A 14,678-nucleotide genomic window follows, 5' to 3' on the forward strand; every position below is an offset into this window, starting at 1 on the left:
TTGATTGCCTCGGAGAGCCCACCTTCAGGTAAGGAAATGATGGCTTGTTTTGTCACAAAAGGAGGGCATACATGCCATGTGTACCATGAGAGTGCATCTGTCTTGCTTTGGGCTCATGGACGATCGGCATGTAGCTTCCATGTGGTGAGCGGAAGAGCGGAACAGGCTCCACTCGCTACCAAAGCTGACGTATGTAGGACGAGCGGGATGCCTTCTTACCTTTTGCTCGATCTAGGCTCATGTAGCCAGCACAGACGCTACTTGGTTAGCTGGCGACGCTGCACTCCCAGATGCAGCAATGGTAGCAAAAGAGAGCAAGGGTGGATGATCTGTACGTAGTCCGATCTAGCACTGGCATTGCAATCCACACCCCAGCCAAAGATGGTGGGGCCCAGTACTTAGCGCGACTTGTTTAGCCTCACCCGACCAACCAGCCTACTCGTACCTTTTGTAAGACTAATGGAGACGAGGGGCACAGAACAAATCATACTAAGCGTGCAGGGTTGATTTTGCAGCGTAGGGATTGAGTCTTTGACAAACGTGTCCCGCAGCATGGTTTTTCCCTCCGTCATCGGGGAGATGGGACGAGTTTGCAGTATATACTATGCATAGAGCGAAGAGGATGAGACATCGGGGATGAATTAGAAATACTTGTGCAGATCCATTCCAAAGTACTTAGTTGGCATTGAACATTGATACGGAGCTATCATCATAGCCTATTGCTCCATGTCGCCAGCCCAACCCATGACCACGCTATCACTGAACCCGAGGATCTTCAACATTGACAATGATGCAATTCTGTTCCTCAGATTCCGATTCTTTGCAATGACCAGAACAATATGGACGTTTCCAATGATGTGATGCTGGCTCCCATGACATAGCCTGTTCAGCAGCCCCCACTGTTGCTGCCATCTTGGACGAACCTACCACTTTTGCCTACCCCCAGGCACACATGACTCCCAATCTTCCAATCAACTCCATACCGATACACAGCTATACGAACGAACCCCCCAACCTGCCACAAACCATCCTCCTCCGTCTCACCACAACTCAACCCCACCAATAAACTCACCAAACCAACAAGCGTTCATCTCAGATCCCACAAAGGTGCTATAGCCCCAGCACTCCTCCTTCAAGTACTACTCTCACTAACGTAGGCTGTAATCCAGACACATACCACCATGGCTGCCAATTATGCCTTCATGGCCTACGATCCAGAAGCAGCTGATGTGATCCTCGACTTGTTGCGAGTCATCAACACAACCATCGTCGACAACCACGTCGAAGTGACTAACATGTTCCGCAATTACACCGAAGTGACCAACATGCTTCGTAACATGGTCAGTCAAGGTGTTCGATCAACACACATCCCAGACCCACTTGTTCGATATAGCCCTGAGGATATCAAGTTCTGGAATTCGGTCAAGCTTTACATGTTCATCGGGTGGATGTCATTCCTTGGAGTGTTCTTTATTGCTCTATTCTCCACAAAGATCGCGGAGGACTTTCGGCAGTCGCAAGGGGAGTTCAGCCGGGCGATCCGTTTGATGAAGCATGACAAGCAGGTTAAGCAGCATGAGGCCGACATTAAGGAGTTTTCTCAATGTGAGGAATGCGCCGCCAAGAAATTGGCACGCGAGGAGCAGCGCGCCGAGAATGAACGTCAGCTTCTCGAGCATTTGGACGAGCGCTCCAGGGAACTTTTAACACTCATCGAAGAGTCCCAGAAGCGCGATACTGAGCGGGCAAAGAAGACCGAGTAAGAGGCTGGTGAGGTGAAGGACCAAGATCCGGGTACGAAGTGAGCAGGCTGCCACCGGGCAGTTTGCCATAGGATGTCAGGGCGGGCATGCATACGAGGGTTTCATTCTACCATTCATCTCTTATCCTGTTTTCTGCTTCTTCAACACGTAGTCATAGCCCTGGACTACTTTACATGTATACTAGACATATCAGACAGGAAGGCATTGCTCATTACAAGCCTCTTAAAGAGGCCCCTGATTCCAGTCGCGAAGTCTTCCTTCCTCCCTTGATCCTTGACCTTGTCCCATATTGAGGGTAGAGACGTAGCGGTGATGTGTGTGGGTAGTGTAGACGATGTGTTGGACGGGTTCGCTTGATTGGGCGGCGGACGCACAGACAACGTTCGCCAGCTTTCCATTTTGCCTTCCGAATCCCCGCTCCTCTTCGCGCAAACCATTTAACAAGCCGTCGCAGCCCTCGGTCCACACGCCCTCTACTCCTCCCCCTCCATACCCAAAAATGGCATCCACCGAATCATCTGGCCCTGTCAATGGCAACTATGCGCCACAGGGATACGAGAACAGCTATTCCACCGGCGCCTCCAACTTCACACCCTCGCAGCAACCAACCGCCAGCCAGCCCGCACAACAAGCAACCGCCTCTGAAATCCCAAAGGACGAGGTTGGGTGGTACTTTGTCGAGCAGTACTACACCACCTTGAGCAAGAGCCCCGACCGACTTTACGTAAGTCGCACATGCCAATCAGCCCCTCATCAAAACATGTCGCTGACCCAAACTCTAGCTTTTCTACAACAAGCGCTCGCAGTACGTTTCGGGCGTTGAGGAAGAGAAGGTCAATGTGTGCTTGGGCCAGAAGGTATGTAAGCACTCGTCCAGTATCCATATCAAACTAACGTGAGCACAGGCGATCAACGAGCGCATCAAGGAGCTAGACTTCAAGGACACAAAGGTCCGCGTTACCAATGTCGATTCGCAGGGCTCTGATGCCAACATCGTGATACAAGTAATTGGTGAAATCTCCAACCAAGGCCAGCCCCACAAGCGCTTCGTCCAAACCTTTGTCCTTGCCGAGCAGACCAATGGCTACTTTGTTCTCAACGACATCTTCCGTTATCTCGCAGAGGATCCTGAAGAGGAGGAAGAGCAGCAAGAGCAAGTTGCGCCCGCTAACGGTGTCACCGAACCAGCTCCTACCGCCGCCGTCCCCGAGAATGCTGAACTCAAGAGTGACGAGGTTGCAACCAGCGAGGAGGCCTTGAACAAGGTGGATGACAAACTACAGGAGGTTGCAAAGGAGGAGCCTGCTGTGGAGGAAGTTGCGCCCCCAGCTCCGGCCCAGCAGGTACCAGAGGAGGTTGAACAACCCGCTGTGGAAGAGGCACCAGCCGCTGCTGAGGAGAAGGCTACCGAGGAACCCCAAGCTCCCGCTGAGGAGACCACTGAGCCCCAGAAGCCTGCCACACCAGCCCCACCCGCACAGAAGGCCAATACCGTCGCGATGCCTTCTGGCCCACCAAAGCCTGCTGCTCCCCGCACTTGGGCTAGCCTCGCCGCCTCTGCACACAAGGTTGCTACTCCTGTTGTGAACACCCCCACCTCCCAGCAAGCCGCTTCGCAGCCCAAGGCTGCTGCTGCCGCTCCTGCCCCTGCTCAACCTACAGCCGCTACGCCCAGTCAGCCCGCCGCACCCGCCCGTGAGCAATCCCCCGCCACAAGCCAGGGTGAAGCTGCCGGATGGCAAACAGCTACTGGACACAAGAAGGAGCAATCCCGCGCACAGAATACCGGTCCCGCTGCCGATCCCGACCAGAAGCGTGCTTACATTAAGAACGTCTACAGCCAAGTCGAGGAGGGTGCTTTGAGGGCCGCTCTCACCAAGTTTGGCGAGATTGAGTATCTTGACATTAGCCGTGGCAAGGTAAGTGAAGAGCTGCATGTACACATGGAAAAGCTACAGAACTAACGTGGGTTTAGAACTGCGCCTTTGTTGACTTCAAGACACCCGCCGGATTCCAGGCCGCTGTCGCTGCTAACCCTCACACGGTCAATGGCATCGAGATGAAGGTCGAGGAACGCCGTCAGAACCCCGGGCAATTCAACCGTGGAGGATTTGCTCGTGGCGGTGCTTCTCGTGGCCGTGGCGGTATGGGCGGCCAGGCGCCCCGTGGAAACTTCCAGCCTCGTGGCCGAGGTGGTTCTATGCGCGGCCGCGGCGGTGCGGCTCAGGAGTCCTAAAGGTCGACTTTGGTCGGCTAATTCTCTCTTTCCCTCTCTTTCTCTCTGTCTCCCACATTCTTCGTTCGTTCCCTGTTGAACTCGTTCGACTCGATGGCCTAACGACTGACGGCTTCAGCTCTGTACTGTACTCGACCCTTTTTTTCAGCGCTTTGTATAAAAGTCATTTCATTTCGAGGAAAAGTCTGGGCGCACGCGTTCGTCCCTGGGGGGGTTTTGAGCCCTTGCATAGCGAGCGGTTTCATTTCAGCATGGTTTCCTTGTGTACTCATAAGTATTCGTCCAGCCCTTTGTTTCCCTTTTCTTGTTTGCGCGCATTTCTGGTTGCCTAACGTATAGGGTGGGCGACGTGACGGTTAGAGAGAGGTACGGGCTTGGGGACTGTCGTAGCATCTGGTGTAATGGATTCGGGTGCAAGATCAGACAGGCGTGTACAGCATGACATGTACAGGGCCATGATGAAGTGGGGATGGGAAAAGCAGTCCTAAAGACGCTCTAGTACGAATGCAATACGTGCCATATTACATATCCATCAAGGCATCTTCTTGAAGCTATAGTGGTATCATGGGATCTCGGCAGCGTCGCGATAACGTCAGCTGATAATGTATCATGCAGCCCTCATGTAGGTGCGCTGATCGCTGATTCGAGGATGAGACAGGCTACTTTGGATCGGCAGCAGCCCAATAGCTCCACGACTACGGGTAGCATTGACTGTACCTCCAACCTTCTGTCCTCTTCCTAGGACTTGTCAAGCATTAACTCGCCCCCTTTGCTGTCTGCTGTCGGCACGACGGCTAAGGCGCATTGACGCGTTCCACACAAGACTAGCAGTGCAGTAGCTCGCAGCGGGGCGAAGGCGGGGGCCGTCGCGTGCATCCATCCCATTGCCATCACCACCACTTCGGTACTTGAACGAGGCTTAGTACCAAACCTCCTGCGGCCAGACATCTCGACAGCTGCATTTGGTGCCATATGTCCCAAACATCTTGCCGATATGCGACCGATACCGGGCGGCGACGCCCTCACTCCTGCTGTTAAGCCGCGCTCTCGCAAGTCGAGCATCGACCCGGTTGCCCCTGTATCCCATGTACCCACTTCCTTCGTCTTCAAGCGATTTGAGGACCTAGAGCAGACCGCAGCTCCGCTTCATGTTGCAACCTCTTCTGGAAGACACGAGGATCACGGCACGTACGGAGTGCAAAGTCTCGCAGATACACTCGAAGCTGCATTTGGTCCCGAGGATGCGCCAAAGCGCACCGACTCGCTCAAGGCAGAGAGAACAAAGGGCCATGGCGCAAAGAGCTCAAGGCCGGTATCGCATGGCTCGTCGGTTGATTCAGCAACGTTGCCCGACGACGCCAGAGCAAACAAGACTTGGAAATTGAAGAGGAATCATTCCAACCACGGTTCCTATACACCCTTGAAGCTGCCTGGCGCAGACGTGTCCTCCTCCTACCCTACTTCTGCCATGCCTAGTACACCGACATCTGCTTCGATAACATCGCTCAAACTGTCCGACGAGGATTCCACCATGGATGAAGATGTTAGTCAAGCTGCCATGTCGAGCGCGGGCGAGGATGACCATATCGAGATACAACAGCATAGCCTATCTTTTCCACAGCTTGTCATGCCTGTAATGCAAATGCCGACGAGACGACCTTTTACGACAAAAGGCAAGGCTATGAGTAAGCTAAAGGTGATGGTTGTAGGTGAAACAGGTGCGTAATACTCGGCGTCTACAGTACGCGTTGTTGTGCAGCGCATCGAATACTGACGGTATGACACAGGAGTCGGCAAGTCGTCTCTCATTCGATCCATCGTGCAGGCATGCGAAGACATCGTACACGTAGATCCTCTACCAACCCCCCAGTCAACCTCGCGGCCACGTGCATCCAGGTCCAAATCTCGTGCAGGGAAACCAGCACAAGCAAGCACCACACGAGTGACAGAGATTCATGCGAGCACAAAACCCTACCCGCATTGGTGGACTGATTTGGATGACTATCGTGCACCGAAGAAGAGAAAGGGTAGTAGCGATAGTGTCTTGGAGAGGAACATTTGTTTTGTTGATACCCCCGGATACTCACCAGAAGCAGATGGCATAGGTACCATCGTCAATTACGTGGAATCTCTCCTTTACCAGACTTCTTCAGTCGTATCACTAGAAGATAGCGATGCACTCGGACTTGTCAGTGGTAATGGTGGACTCCTTGTCGACCTTGTAATATACCTACTATCGCCTGGTAAGCAAAGTCGTTGCTTCTTCTATAATTTATTTCTGACATTTGACAGGCAAAGACATCAGCAAGGACATTGAGTATATGCAGCGTTTGTCATACCTCACCAACGTCATCCCAATTGTAGCGAAATCGGATACCCTTTCTGCGCACGAGGTTGTAGCATTAAAGACCTCCATCCTCGCTCAGTTACAAACGACCGCCTTTAGACCCTTTTTCTTTGGAGAAACCATCGACGATGCGTTACTTAATGTGCAGGGCCTCTCTCTACCAAAGCCTCCAGTACCTAGTGTTTCAAGCGAAGGAAACCAGTACCCCTTTGTTACACCCACCTATCCATACGCAGTATCCTCTACTCTTGGCCCGGACCATGACAACATGGATGCATCGCTGCTTATGTCGCCAGACTATGTGCAACCTCTTGTGCCTTCCGAGTTGACAGCGTTAGTGAACCAAGTATTCGATCCCGAGTCTATCACTTGGCTCAGGCATTCCGCAGCAAAGAAATTCGTGGCATGGCGGCATAGAGTAAAGCTTCCTGTAGAGTCGACCATGGTGCGAAGCATCGCTCAACCACGCAGTCCAACAACAGCATCGATAGGAATCAACGGAGCTACTTCTAATCGTAAGCAATAAGCAATACCATATTCATGATGAAGCTAACCTCTGAACCAGTATCTCTAGCATCTTCCGTCTTCTCTGCCACCTCACCATCAGGCGTCCTAGTACCCGGCTCAGGATCGCCCTTCTACCCTTCAAACCTCCAATCCCCAATCCTCGCCTCGTCCACATCCCTCGCCAATTCGGAAGCCCTCGAGCCCCCAGCCAACTTCTCCCTAGCGCGATACGGCCACTCTGTGCAAGGCGACCAACGCTTCAGTGAAATCCGAATCGCAAGATGGGCCACAGATCTCCAGCGCAGCCGCCGCAACGAACGTGACCGCTTCGACGAACTCCAAAGCAAAGAACGCGCTAGATGGATGCTTGAATGTGTCAACGAGGAAGCTGCCAAAGGCTCACTGGTCGCAGCATCTCCTGGTGCGGCGCCCAGAGCCGAATGGGCAATGGTTAGACACGGTGATGAGAAGAATATGCGCGGTATTGGGAATCGCTATGCTAGAGCTATGGTTGGACTTGATTCCCGCGATCCCCTCGGCTTGTGCAATCTCAGCGACGAACTTAAGAGAAGGAGCTATGCGCTCGTCAAGATCCTTGGGGGTGTTAGTGTTCTTGGTGCTGTTCTTGTAGCTGTTTCGAGGGCTTGTGGGGCGGAGACGGGGTTGGTGCCTACAGCGTGGTGGCGATGGGTTAGTGGGAGGGAGTAAAGGTGGGTTGTTATGTGAATATGTAAGACGATTGATGGGATAACTCCTGGTTTTTCTTTTATGTATGTTGGTTAAGGGGCTGGGGGTTACTGTTTTTTTCTGAAGGCAATGAAGACATGCTCTATACCTTGTCTTATATGTTTTTTGAGGGGTATAGAGTAGTTGGATAGAGTAGTTGTGTAGATTCAACGAATAAATGGGGCGTGTCATGTAAAACGTTGACCGGACGATGGTTTTTTTTGGCCGTTATACGATTACTCAGTGGCCCCAATGATCGAGTCGTTTACTAATTTTTTTTCTCCATTTGATCTGCCTGTACCTACTGCACAGCGTACCCAGTGCTTTTTTTCTATCGCCATGAAGTTTTTTTTTCACTTTATCAAAGACGACAACGAACTTTTTTCATATCATCTCTCCCCCTCTCTGCCTTTTTTTTATCGAAAGCAGTAAGACTACTACATCTTCCTACGCCACATATTGCCTTCGTCTCCCTTATCCCCCGCCCCCCCTTTCCATCCGTAAGACCTGTACACACATCCATGCACTTATCGCCATCTCGCCCTGCCTTTCTCCGCGGATCTGCGAGTATCTATACAGCCGCCGAGACACTGCCTGGCTAAGAGTGGGGTGGCACCGAGTAGAAGGGAGAGTGGGTAGGTTAAGTAGATAGGTAAGTGTGTATGCAGAAAGAGAGTGGGATGGTTGCATACATGTGCGTTGGGCGTGACATGGCTGTGTTATGGTATGGTATTGTAAGGTATGTTGGTTGGTACTGATGTGTGTGTGTGTGTATGAGTGGCTTTCTGATTGCCTGCCAGGTTTATGGGGGTTGTTTCAGGAGGGTACGTGGCTTGTTTGGCGTTCTCCATTTGCTGGGGTGTGATGGACGGGATCTGGTATACTGGATAGTTACATAAGATACGATTGTAGATGACGCAATCTTGCTTGTGAGGCTTGATACTGAGTTGGAGGCGTTGGGAAACAGCACGGTGTCCAATCGTGGATGTTACTAGAGTTGGTTGGTGAGGACCAAGGCACAAGAGTGAAGCGGATAGATCTGAATCGTTCATTGGAGGGTTGGTTTGCTGTCGTATATCTGAATTCTGTGGCGTAGCTTGACGTTACCTGGCTTCTCTATTTGGTAAGGGGGGGGGGGCGGCACCCGCCTTGTTGCTGTACTATGTATGTAGGGGCGCGTATATCCGTCATGCATTTTGTTGGGGCTTCCATATGCGTCATGTAAGCCCTTGCTTGCACTCTTCATCCAAAACTCTTTGTCAATATAGTTGCAGCTTTAGGTACATATTATAATCAATCCTAAATAGGGTTTCGTGCACGCAGAAACACGATCTAATTAGCTCCAAGAAGTTCCCCCTACATGTGCTGATTGGCGTCCTAAGGACTCAGGAACCTCAATTTTTGGACACTTAGAATCCAGCCACCTAAAGAACACTAGGATCTCCGCCAATGGGGCTGTTACAATACTTATTTTACATGTGATGTTACATTTCCTTCCCGTGGAAGCCAGTTGTTTTGCTTGTGGTATCACCGGATGTCGTCTAGACTAACAGTGTTAGCATTCAGAAATATACGAATACTAGATTGTCGATCTTTGTACCAGATATGAGCTTCGAGGAGGCGAATAAAAGCACAGAATCATCATCGAACCCCCTTCCCCACATCTTGGGAAGCGGTTGGGTAGTCTGGATCCGCCACGCCATGCATGATTCGTGCAGTGCACACATCTTTGTGGATCGATCGGCCTTCCCGTATCCGCACTTGACATGTCTTACATGCATTATAAACTCTGTAGATCAAACAATGGGGCTTTTCTCTTTCTCCAATACGTCAAAACGTAGTAGTACAGCCAGAGCGCCTATTGCCATATTTGGAAATGCTGACCTGGTTATCGGGAAGAAGGCTCACCGTCTGTGTGGCAGACTTAAAAATCAATAAAAGTTGCAGGGTCATTGAAATGGGACTTCGTGCTTCTAGCGAATCCCTCAAAGTGGCTTATGTGGCACTGAGAATATTGTGCATTCACGCGGCTCTGTCCATGTAGTGGGAGTTGAATGGCCCACCGGCGTCATCCGTTACCACCAGCTCTTACCGACCAACGCCTCCGTTGCCACAGCTAATAGACGAGCGCACTCGAGATCCGAGTAGCCGGGGCAGTCAAATGAAATCAGTAATACTCCGTTGGCAACGCCAGATACGATGAACTCTGGTGCGAACACACGGTAAGAATCGGCAAAAAATCAATCTAACATCAAGATCGAGGTCGGGTTCGGAGCAGCTGCAAAGTCAGCTTGAACGTCATGACAAGTTCGGACGCACGTCGCACACAAAGGCATGCGAAGGGTTTTCGGGTGAAAGTGAGGTTGGAAAAAACAATTTCTAGCGTCGGGAAGTCCACCGATCAGATGCGTACAGTACCCGGGACCGGGATGTGGGCTAGAAAGGAGTTGGTCACTACATATACGGGCACCGGCGCGCGTTACGAAACCTCAGCCGATGATGGCGCTTGAAGCTATGGCGCTCTGCGATCGGTGGGAGATGACGATGTGGAGGATGAATGCAGTACAAGCGGCAGTCGGCAGAACGAATATTGAGGCAACGGCACGAAGCGTATGCCGGATACGTATATGCAATGCAAAGGTGATGGCGTTCACTACTAGCCCAAAGAGTACACCAAACGCGTGTGGATGCTGAGTGCACCCTGATCCCATGAGGGCAAGCGAAATAATGTCTTACTTTACACAAACTGGACATGATGCAGGGGCCCTAATCCGCGTCAAGTGTGGAGATCTGGTGGCACGCTTGATCAGAATCATGCAGCGGTCTGACGTGCGCTACTACCACATGCACAATGTCGTTTAAGGTTCATGGAGGCGCAGTACGCTTGTTGGGATTGGGTTGATCTCATCTAAACCATCTTGAATGCCACACCTTGATCACCCTCTACACATCCTGCATCAACTTCGTTTTCTGCCGTTTGGTGTGTCTGACATGTCCGATTCAACCGATATAGTTCAAGTGCGCTATTCATAGAAGTCATGAACGAATCCGATACCCGCAGAACGATGGCGCTACATTAGCGAATTTTCCAATACCACGATTGTTGATAAAGCCACCTGTTGCGAGTTGTCCTACTTGCGTTCGGCCGCATCTTCCCAGATGCATCTGGTGCACATGCAATCGCCTCCCAGCGCTCCGACAGCCCATTCCCGCCTTTCCTTGACCGGAAGCCGTACATCGCAGTAGTGACCAAACACCTCTTCGTCTTTCTTCAGCCCAGGTGCCTTGATCGGGTCTCTGCCCTTCCAGTCTACGAGCTCCTTACGTGTCCAGAACCGCATAGACCCACGCCACTCCCACGCCACATTTGGATCACAGCTGTGATTTGCAAGACACCACATGGGGTGAACAGCGCTAATCTCAGGTCTCCCATCCATTCCCTGCTGTGCGGAAGCTGTCCCTCGGAATTTGGCATACAGTGTGTTGAAAATCCAGGTGTCGTAGCGATCGCTTTGGGTAAAGATGTTCACATCCATCTGCTCCAGAACGTGAATTGGCATTAGTACATTACTCTTGAAGGAAAAGGGCAATGTTTTTGGCATGTTTGCAAAAGGATCAGCCAGATGACCTGCTGAATCGGTTTGCCAGGCAGTATCGAGATCCTTGCCATGATAGTCACCCCAAATATAGCGGACCTCTTTAAGCTCTAGAGGGTGGAGTTCCTGGGTCTCTGCCAATGCCAGCGCGCGAACGAGCAGAAGGCTATAGAGATGATCGGCTGCTTCACGAGCAGACACCTTGCTTTGGTCGACGCTTACTCCACATATCGAAGGGTGGTAGTGATCTTGGGCGAGGTCATGGCATTCTTCGCTGCAGAAGAAGACCTCGTTGCATTCTTCACATGTTATGTTTTCGCTGGCTGTGTCCACGGATTGCGAGAGAGGTATGCTGCAAGCATCGCAGTATGACTCGTGTAGTCTCGATATGCCAGTGAGAAGCGACTTCTCTTCTAGTATGGTTTCTCCAGGGGCTATATCCTCCTTGGCAAACAACCCCAGTTGCTTGGTATACTGTGGTTCTGGAGACTTTCCGTCCGCAGATGAGGTAGTGGCGAGAAGAGGCAACTCAGAAACCCTCACCTCCAGTTTCGGTGCTATGTCTGTGAGTTCTTGGTTGAGAAAGTCCAAACATTCTGCTGAAAACCGATCTGGCTCGTGATCATTCCAGGCATATTTTTCTCGGCGAACAAGTCCTTTGTCGGGATAATCATCGACCTCGATGTCCTCAAAACTTTCTCCGTTCTGCTCACAGTAGGATTTCAGATGTTTTGACAAAGATTCATCGTGTGTTTCGAAGGCAGTATCATCGGGGAATGCTTTCATTGCGCGAGCAATGTAGTCGAACGCACTGCGCAAGCATCCACAGTCTAAGAGGCTTTCGATAAGGATGTCATGCCTTGACAAATCAGCTTTTAATGGATTTTTCAATAAATTCAAAATAGCTCACATACGCTGTTCTTGACCACTGTATTTGCGCATAATTCGTGATGTCTTCGTACTCCGAAGCAACGGTTTCTTTTTCGGCACTTATGGATAAGTCGGCCATTTTTTCTAAATTAAAATCTGTGCGTGCAGCCTCTAGGGCTTCATCATGGTATTCGCCCTCTTCAACCAGCTCATCCACTAATATCAGTGCTTTGTAGGCATCTCCTGCGGCAAGATCTGGATAGCCAAGATCCTTGTAGGCTCTGGCTAGGTTCAGACGATGCGCAATGCTGTAAGGCTGCTCAGGTGTAGCGTGCTGCAGTGCGACCAATTTCTCTGTCAATTGTCGACGCAGGATGATCATGTCCTGCCATGGTCAGGGATGGCAACAAAACCCGGCAAATTGCAACTTGCCTCCATTTCCAACAAGTATTGAATGGCGAGTCGCCGTGTTTTTGCTGTGACGCTTTTTCTTCTACAAAATCTTCTTTGGGTACATTGTGGGACCATCATTACTTATCGATAAAGACGCTAGCTCCATCCAGTCTCACCCCACCAGAACCGCCATGCATCCCCTACGCGGGACATGTCTATTTCAAGTCAGCCAGTTCACAGAGTGTTGAAAAAGCCACCCCTCCAATTAAACACCATGCTTCCATCTGCAGCCGAGTTAGTGGCGCGATTTCTAAGAGTTAATGGATACAACCAGGTGACGTCACCTCATCTTTGAGCTAGTATACACCCACTAACACCAGATTAGACATTGAGCAGCTTCGTGCAGGAAGCCGAACTGCCTCCTGACATTGGAGCAGCCCCCAATGACCTAGTCACGATTGAGTCTGTCTTGCAGGAGAAGAAAAATTTCGATTTGAGCCTCAACTTTGAAAAGCTTGGTATTGATGACACCGAGCAAGAATGGACTATCCAAGCACCTGCCGATCCCAAGGTCGTTGGAACTCTCCCAAATCGGTCGAATATACTTAGCATTGCGGTCTTGGATCTTCTTCTACCATCTGCAACAGACGTTCGGCAGTACATTGCGGTCACTACTGCTGACCGTCACTTACACTTGATGGATCCGCAAACTCAAGATTTTGAGCTTGCTCACACATTTTCCGGTTTCCAAGATTCACCGACTTTGGATGTCGTCCCTGTAGATACTCAACATATCTTGATCGCCTCAATGTCAGGCAAGCTAAATCTATTCAATACGGCCGGCAGCACTGTGATAGAAGAGCGCAAAGACCACAATAAATATCTCGTCAAGATATCTACTTTTTCAGTAGACGGGACTTCCATCTTCGTCGCAAGCGCAGGTTGGGATGCTAAGGTGTTCCTATACAAGCTCGATATCAGCGCCGAAAAGCCAAGGCTCGGGGACCCAATAGCAACTTTAACATTACCCAGTATACCAGAATCAACCATGTTTGTCAAATTGCCTGGAGATGGCACGCCTGCCCTCATAGTTGCTAGAAGAGACTCTACATTCCTGCACTATTACTCCGTTCCCAGCTCAGATTCACCAAATTTCACCCTTCTAGGGAAGCAAAACCTTGCTCCTCACTCAAACGCTTGGGTGGCGTTTACTCCCTCTGATATACAGATGTGTCCTACAAATCCACACATGGTCGCTGTCGCAACATCAAGGTGAGTCTATGCGCTTGAGATGCATGTGATACGGTACAACTGCTAATGTGTAATTTATTACGCGTGCAGCACGCCACACATGAAGTTGCTAATAGTAAAGCTTCTGCTCCCCCCCACACGCTTCTCTGGACCCGCTGCGGGTGTTAACACACACTCAGATGGAGCCGCCACACAAGCGTCGCAAGCTCGGGCTGAACTGGCTGTTGCGGATAAGGAGGAAGCCGCTATCTTAGTCAACGTATCCACTCTGGCGCCACAAACATCCTACTCAACGCCACGCTTGGTTTGGCGTCCGGACGGTTCAGGCGTGTATGTAAGCTCTGATGATGGGGTCGTACGCGGTATCGAGGCAAAGAGCGGGAAACTGATTTCGTCTCTGGAGGCACACGACCCTGGTTCCAAACTCCGTTGCCTCTGGTCTGGTCATATCATAAATAATGACAAAAAGGATGAGTACCTGATAAGCGGTGGGTTCGATCAGAAGCTCATTGTTTGGAGATCTCATTGAGTTGACCAAATTCTCGGCTGTCTGCATTTGTCGATTTCTGGGCCGGCTTCGTTATGATGAGTCAATGCCTGACTGTTAAGAAGCGGCCTTCTGCATCAGAACTGAGACACCCGGTATCCGAATTGATTACAGCTGTTAAAACAAAACGAGTCTGCATTTTCCCCAAGTGAAGCCTCGGTACAGAGCGAGGAGGAGTCGGCCGCGAACTTTGTTGATTGTGTAGGCTAGAATGTGCATGCCGTTCATAAACGTCGCAACATCATTGACTATAATTACTAGAACGTCAACACCGGCGGCTCTCACAACTTTTAATTGAAGTTACCGTGCTTGAAGAAGCAAATTCAATACTAAAATTCTACTACCCCGCAGATCATGGTTGCAAGTAGAGCTCAAGCTATACCCTCTTTTTAGCACCGCTAGCTAAGCTATTAAATTTTCCTATTTTGTAAGTAATATTTAG

The 14,678-nt window shown here is 50.6% G+C and overlaps 5 protein-coding genes across 5 annotated transcripts; 4 read left to right on the forward strand and 1 right to left on the reverse strand.

Annotated features, from left to right (window-relative positions):
• Window positions 1-1,181: 1,181 nt before the first annotated feature.
• Window positions 1,182-1,763, forward strand: COCMIDRAFT_24090 (uncharacterized protein; the record flags this gene model as incomplete). The annotated part of the gene is made up of 1 exon (XM_007687204.1): window positions 1,182-1,763. The coding sequence occupies one exon, from the start codon at window positions 1,182-1,184 to the stop codon at window positions 1,761-1,763; it is 582 nt and encodes a 193-aa protein (XP_007685394.1).
• A 499-nt stretch (window positions 1,764-2,262) lies between these two features.
• Window positions 2,263-3,999, forward strand: COCMIDRAFT_34433 (uncharacterized protein; the record flags this gene model as incomplete). The annotated part of the gene is made up of 4 exons (XM_007687217.1): window positions 2,263-2,487; window positions 2,546-2,620; window positions 2,669-3,682; window positions 3,739-3,999. The coding sequence occupies 4 exons, from the start codon at window positions 2,263-2,265 to the stop codon at window positions 3,997-3,999; spliced, it is 1,575 nt and encodes a 524-aa protein (XP_007685407.1).
• A 994-nt stretch (window positions 4,000-4,993) lies between these two features.
• On the forward strand, window positions 4,994-7,561 carry COCMIDRAFT_34434 (uncharacterized protein; the record flags this gene model as incomplete). Its single annotated transcript, XM_007687218.1, has 4 exons — window positions 4,994-5,717; window positions 5,787-6,242; window positions 6,292-6,861; window positions 6,912-7,561. 4 exons carry the CDS (start codon window positions 4,994-4,996, stop codon window positions 7,559-7,561), a joined length of 2,400 nt encoding a protein of 799 aa, XP_007685408.1.
• A 3,149-nt stretch (window positions 7,562-10,710) lies between these two features.
• COCMIDRAFT_24093 (uncharacterized protein) lies at window positions 10,711-12,427 on the reverse strand (the record flags this gene model as incomplete). The annotated part of the gene is made up of 2 exons (XM_007687205.1): window positions 10,711-12,034; window positions 12,090-12,427. The coding sequence occupies 2 exons, from the start codon at window positions 12,425-12,427 to the stop codon at window positions 10,711-10,713; spliced, it is 1,662 nt and encodes a 553-aa protein (XP_007685395.1).
• A 285-nt stretch (window positions 12,428-12,712) lies between these two features.
• COCMIDRAFT_88448 (uncharacterized protein) lies at window positions 12,713-14,218 on the forward strand (the record flags this gene model as incomplete). Its single annotated transcript, XM_007687238.1, has 3 exons — window positions 12,713-12,772; window positions 12,824-13,710; window positions 13,780-14,218. 3 exons carry the CDS (start codon window positions 12,713-12,715, stop codon window positions 14,216-14,218), a joined length of 1,386 nt encoding a protein of 461 aa, XP_007685428.1.
• Window positions 14,219-14,678: the final 460 nt, after the last annotated feature.

The sequence above is a fragment of the Bipolaris oryzae genome, assembly GCF_000523455.1.
Source record: "Bipolaris oryzae ATCC 44560 unplaced genomic scaffold scaffold_27, whole genome shotgun sequence".
Classification (NCBI taxonomy): Eukaryota; Fungi; Ascomycota; class Dothideomycetes; order Pleosporales; family Pleosporaceae; genus Bipolaris; species Bipolaris oryzae.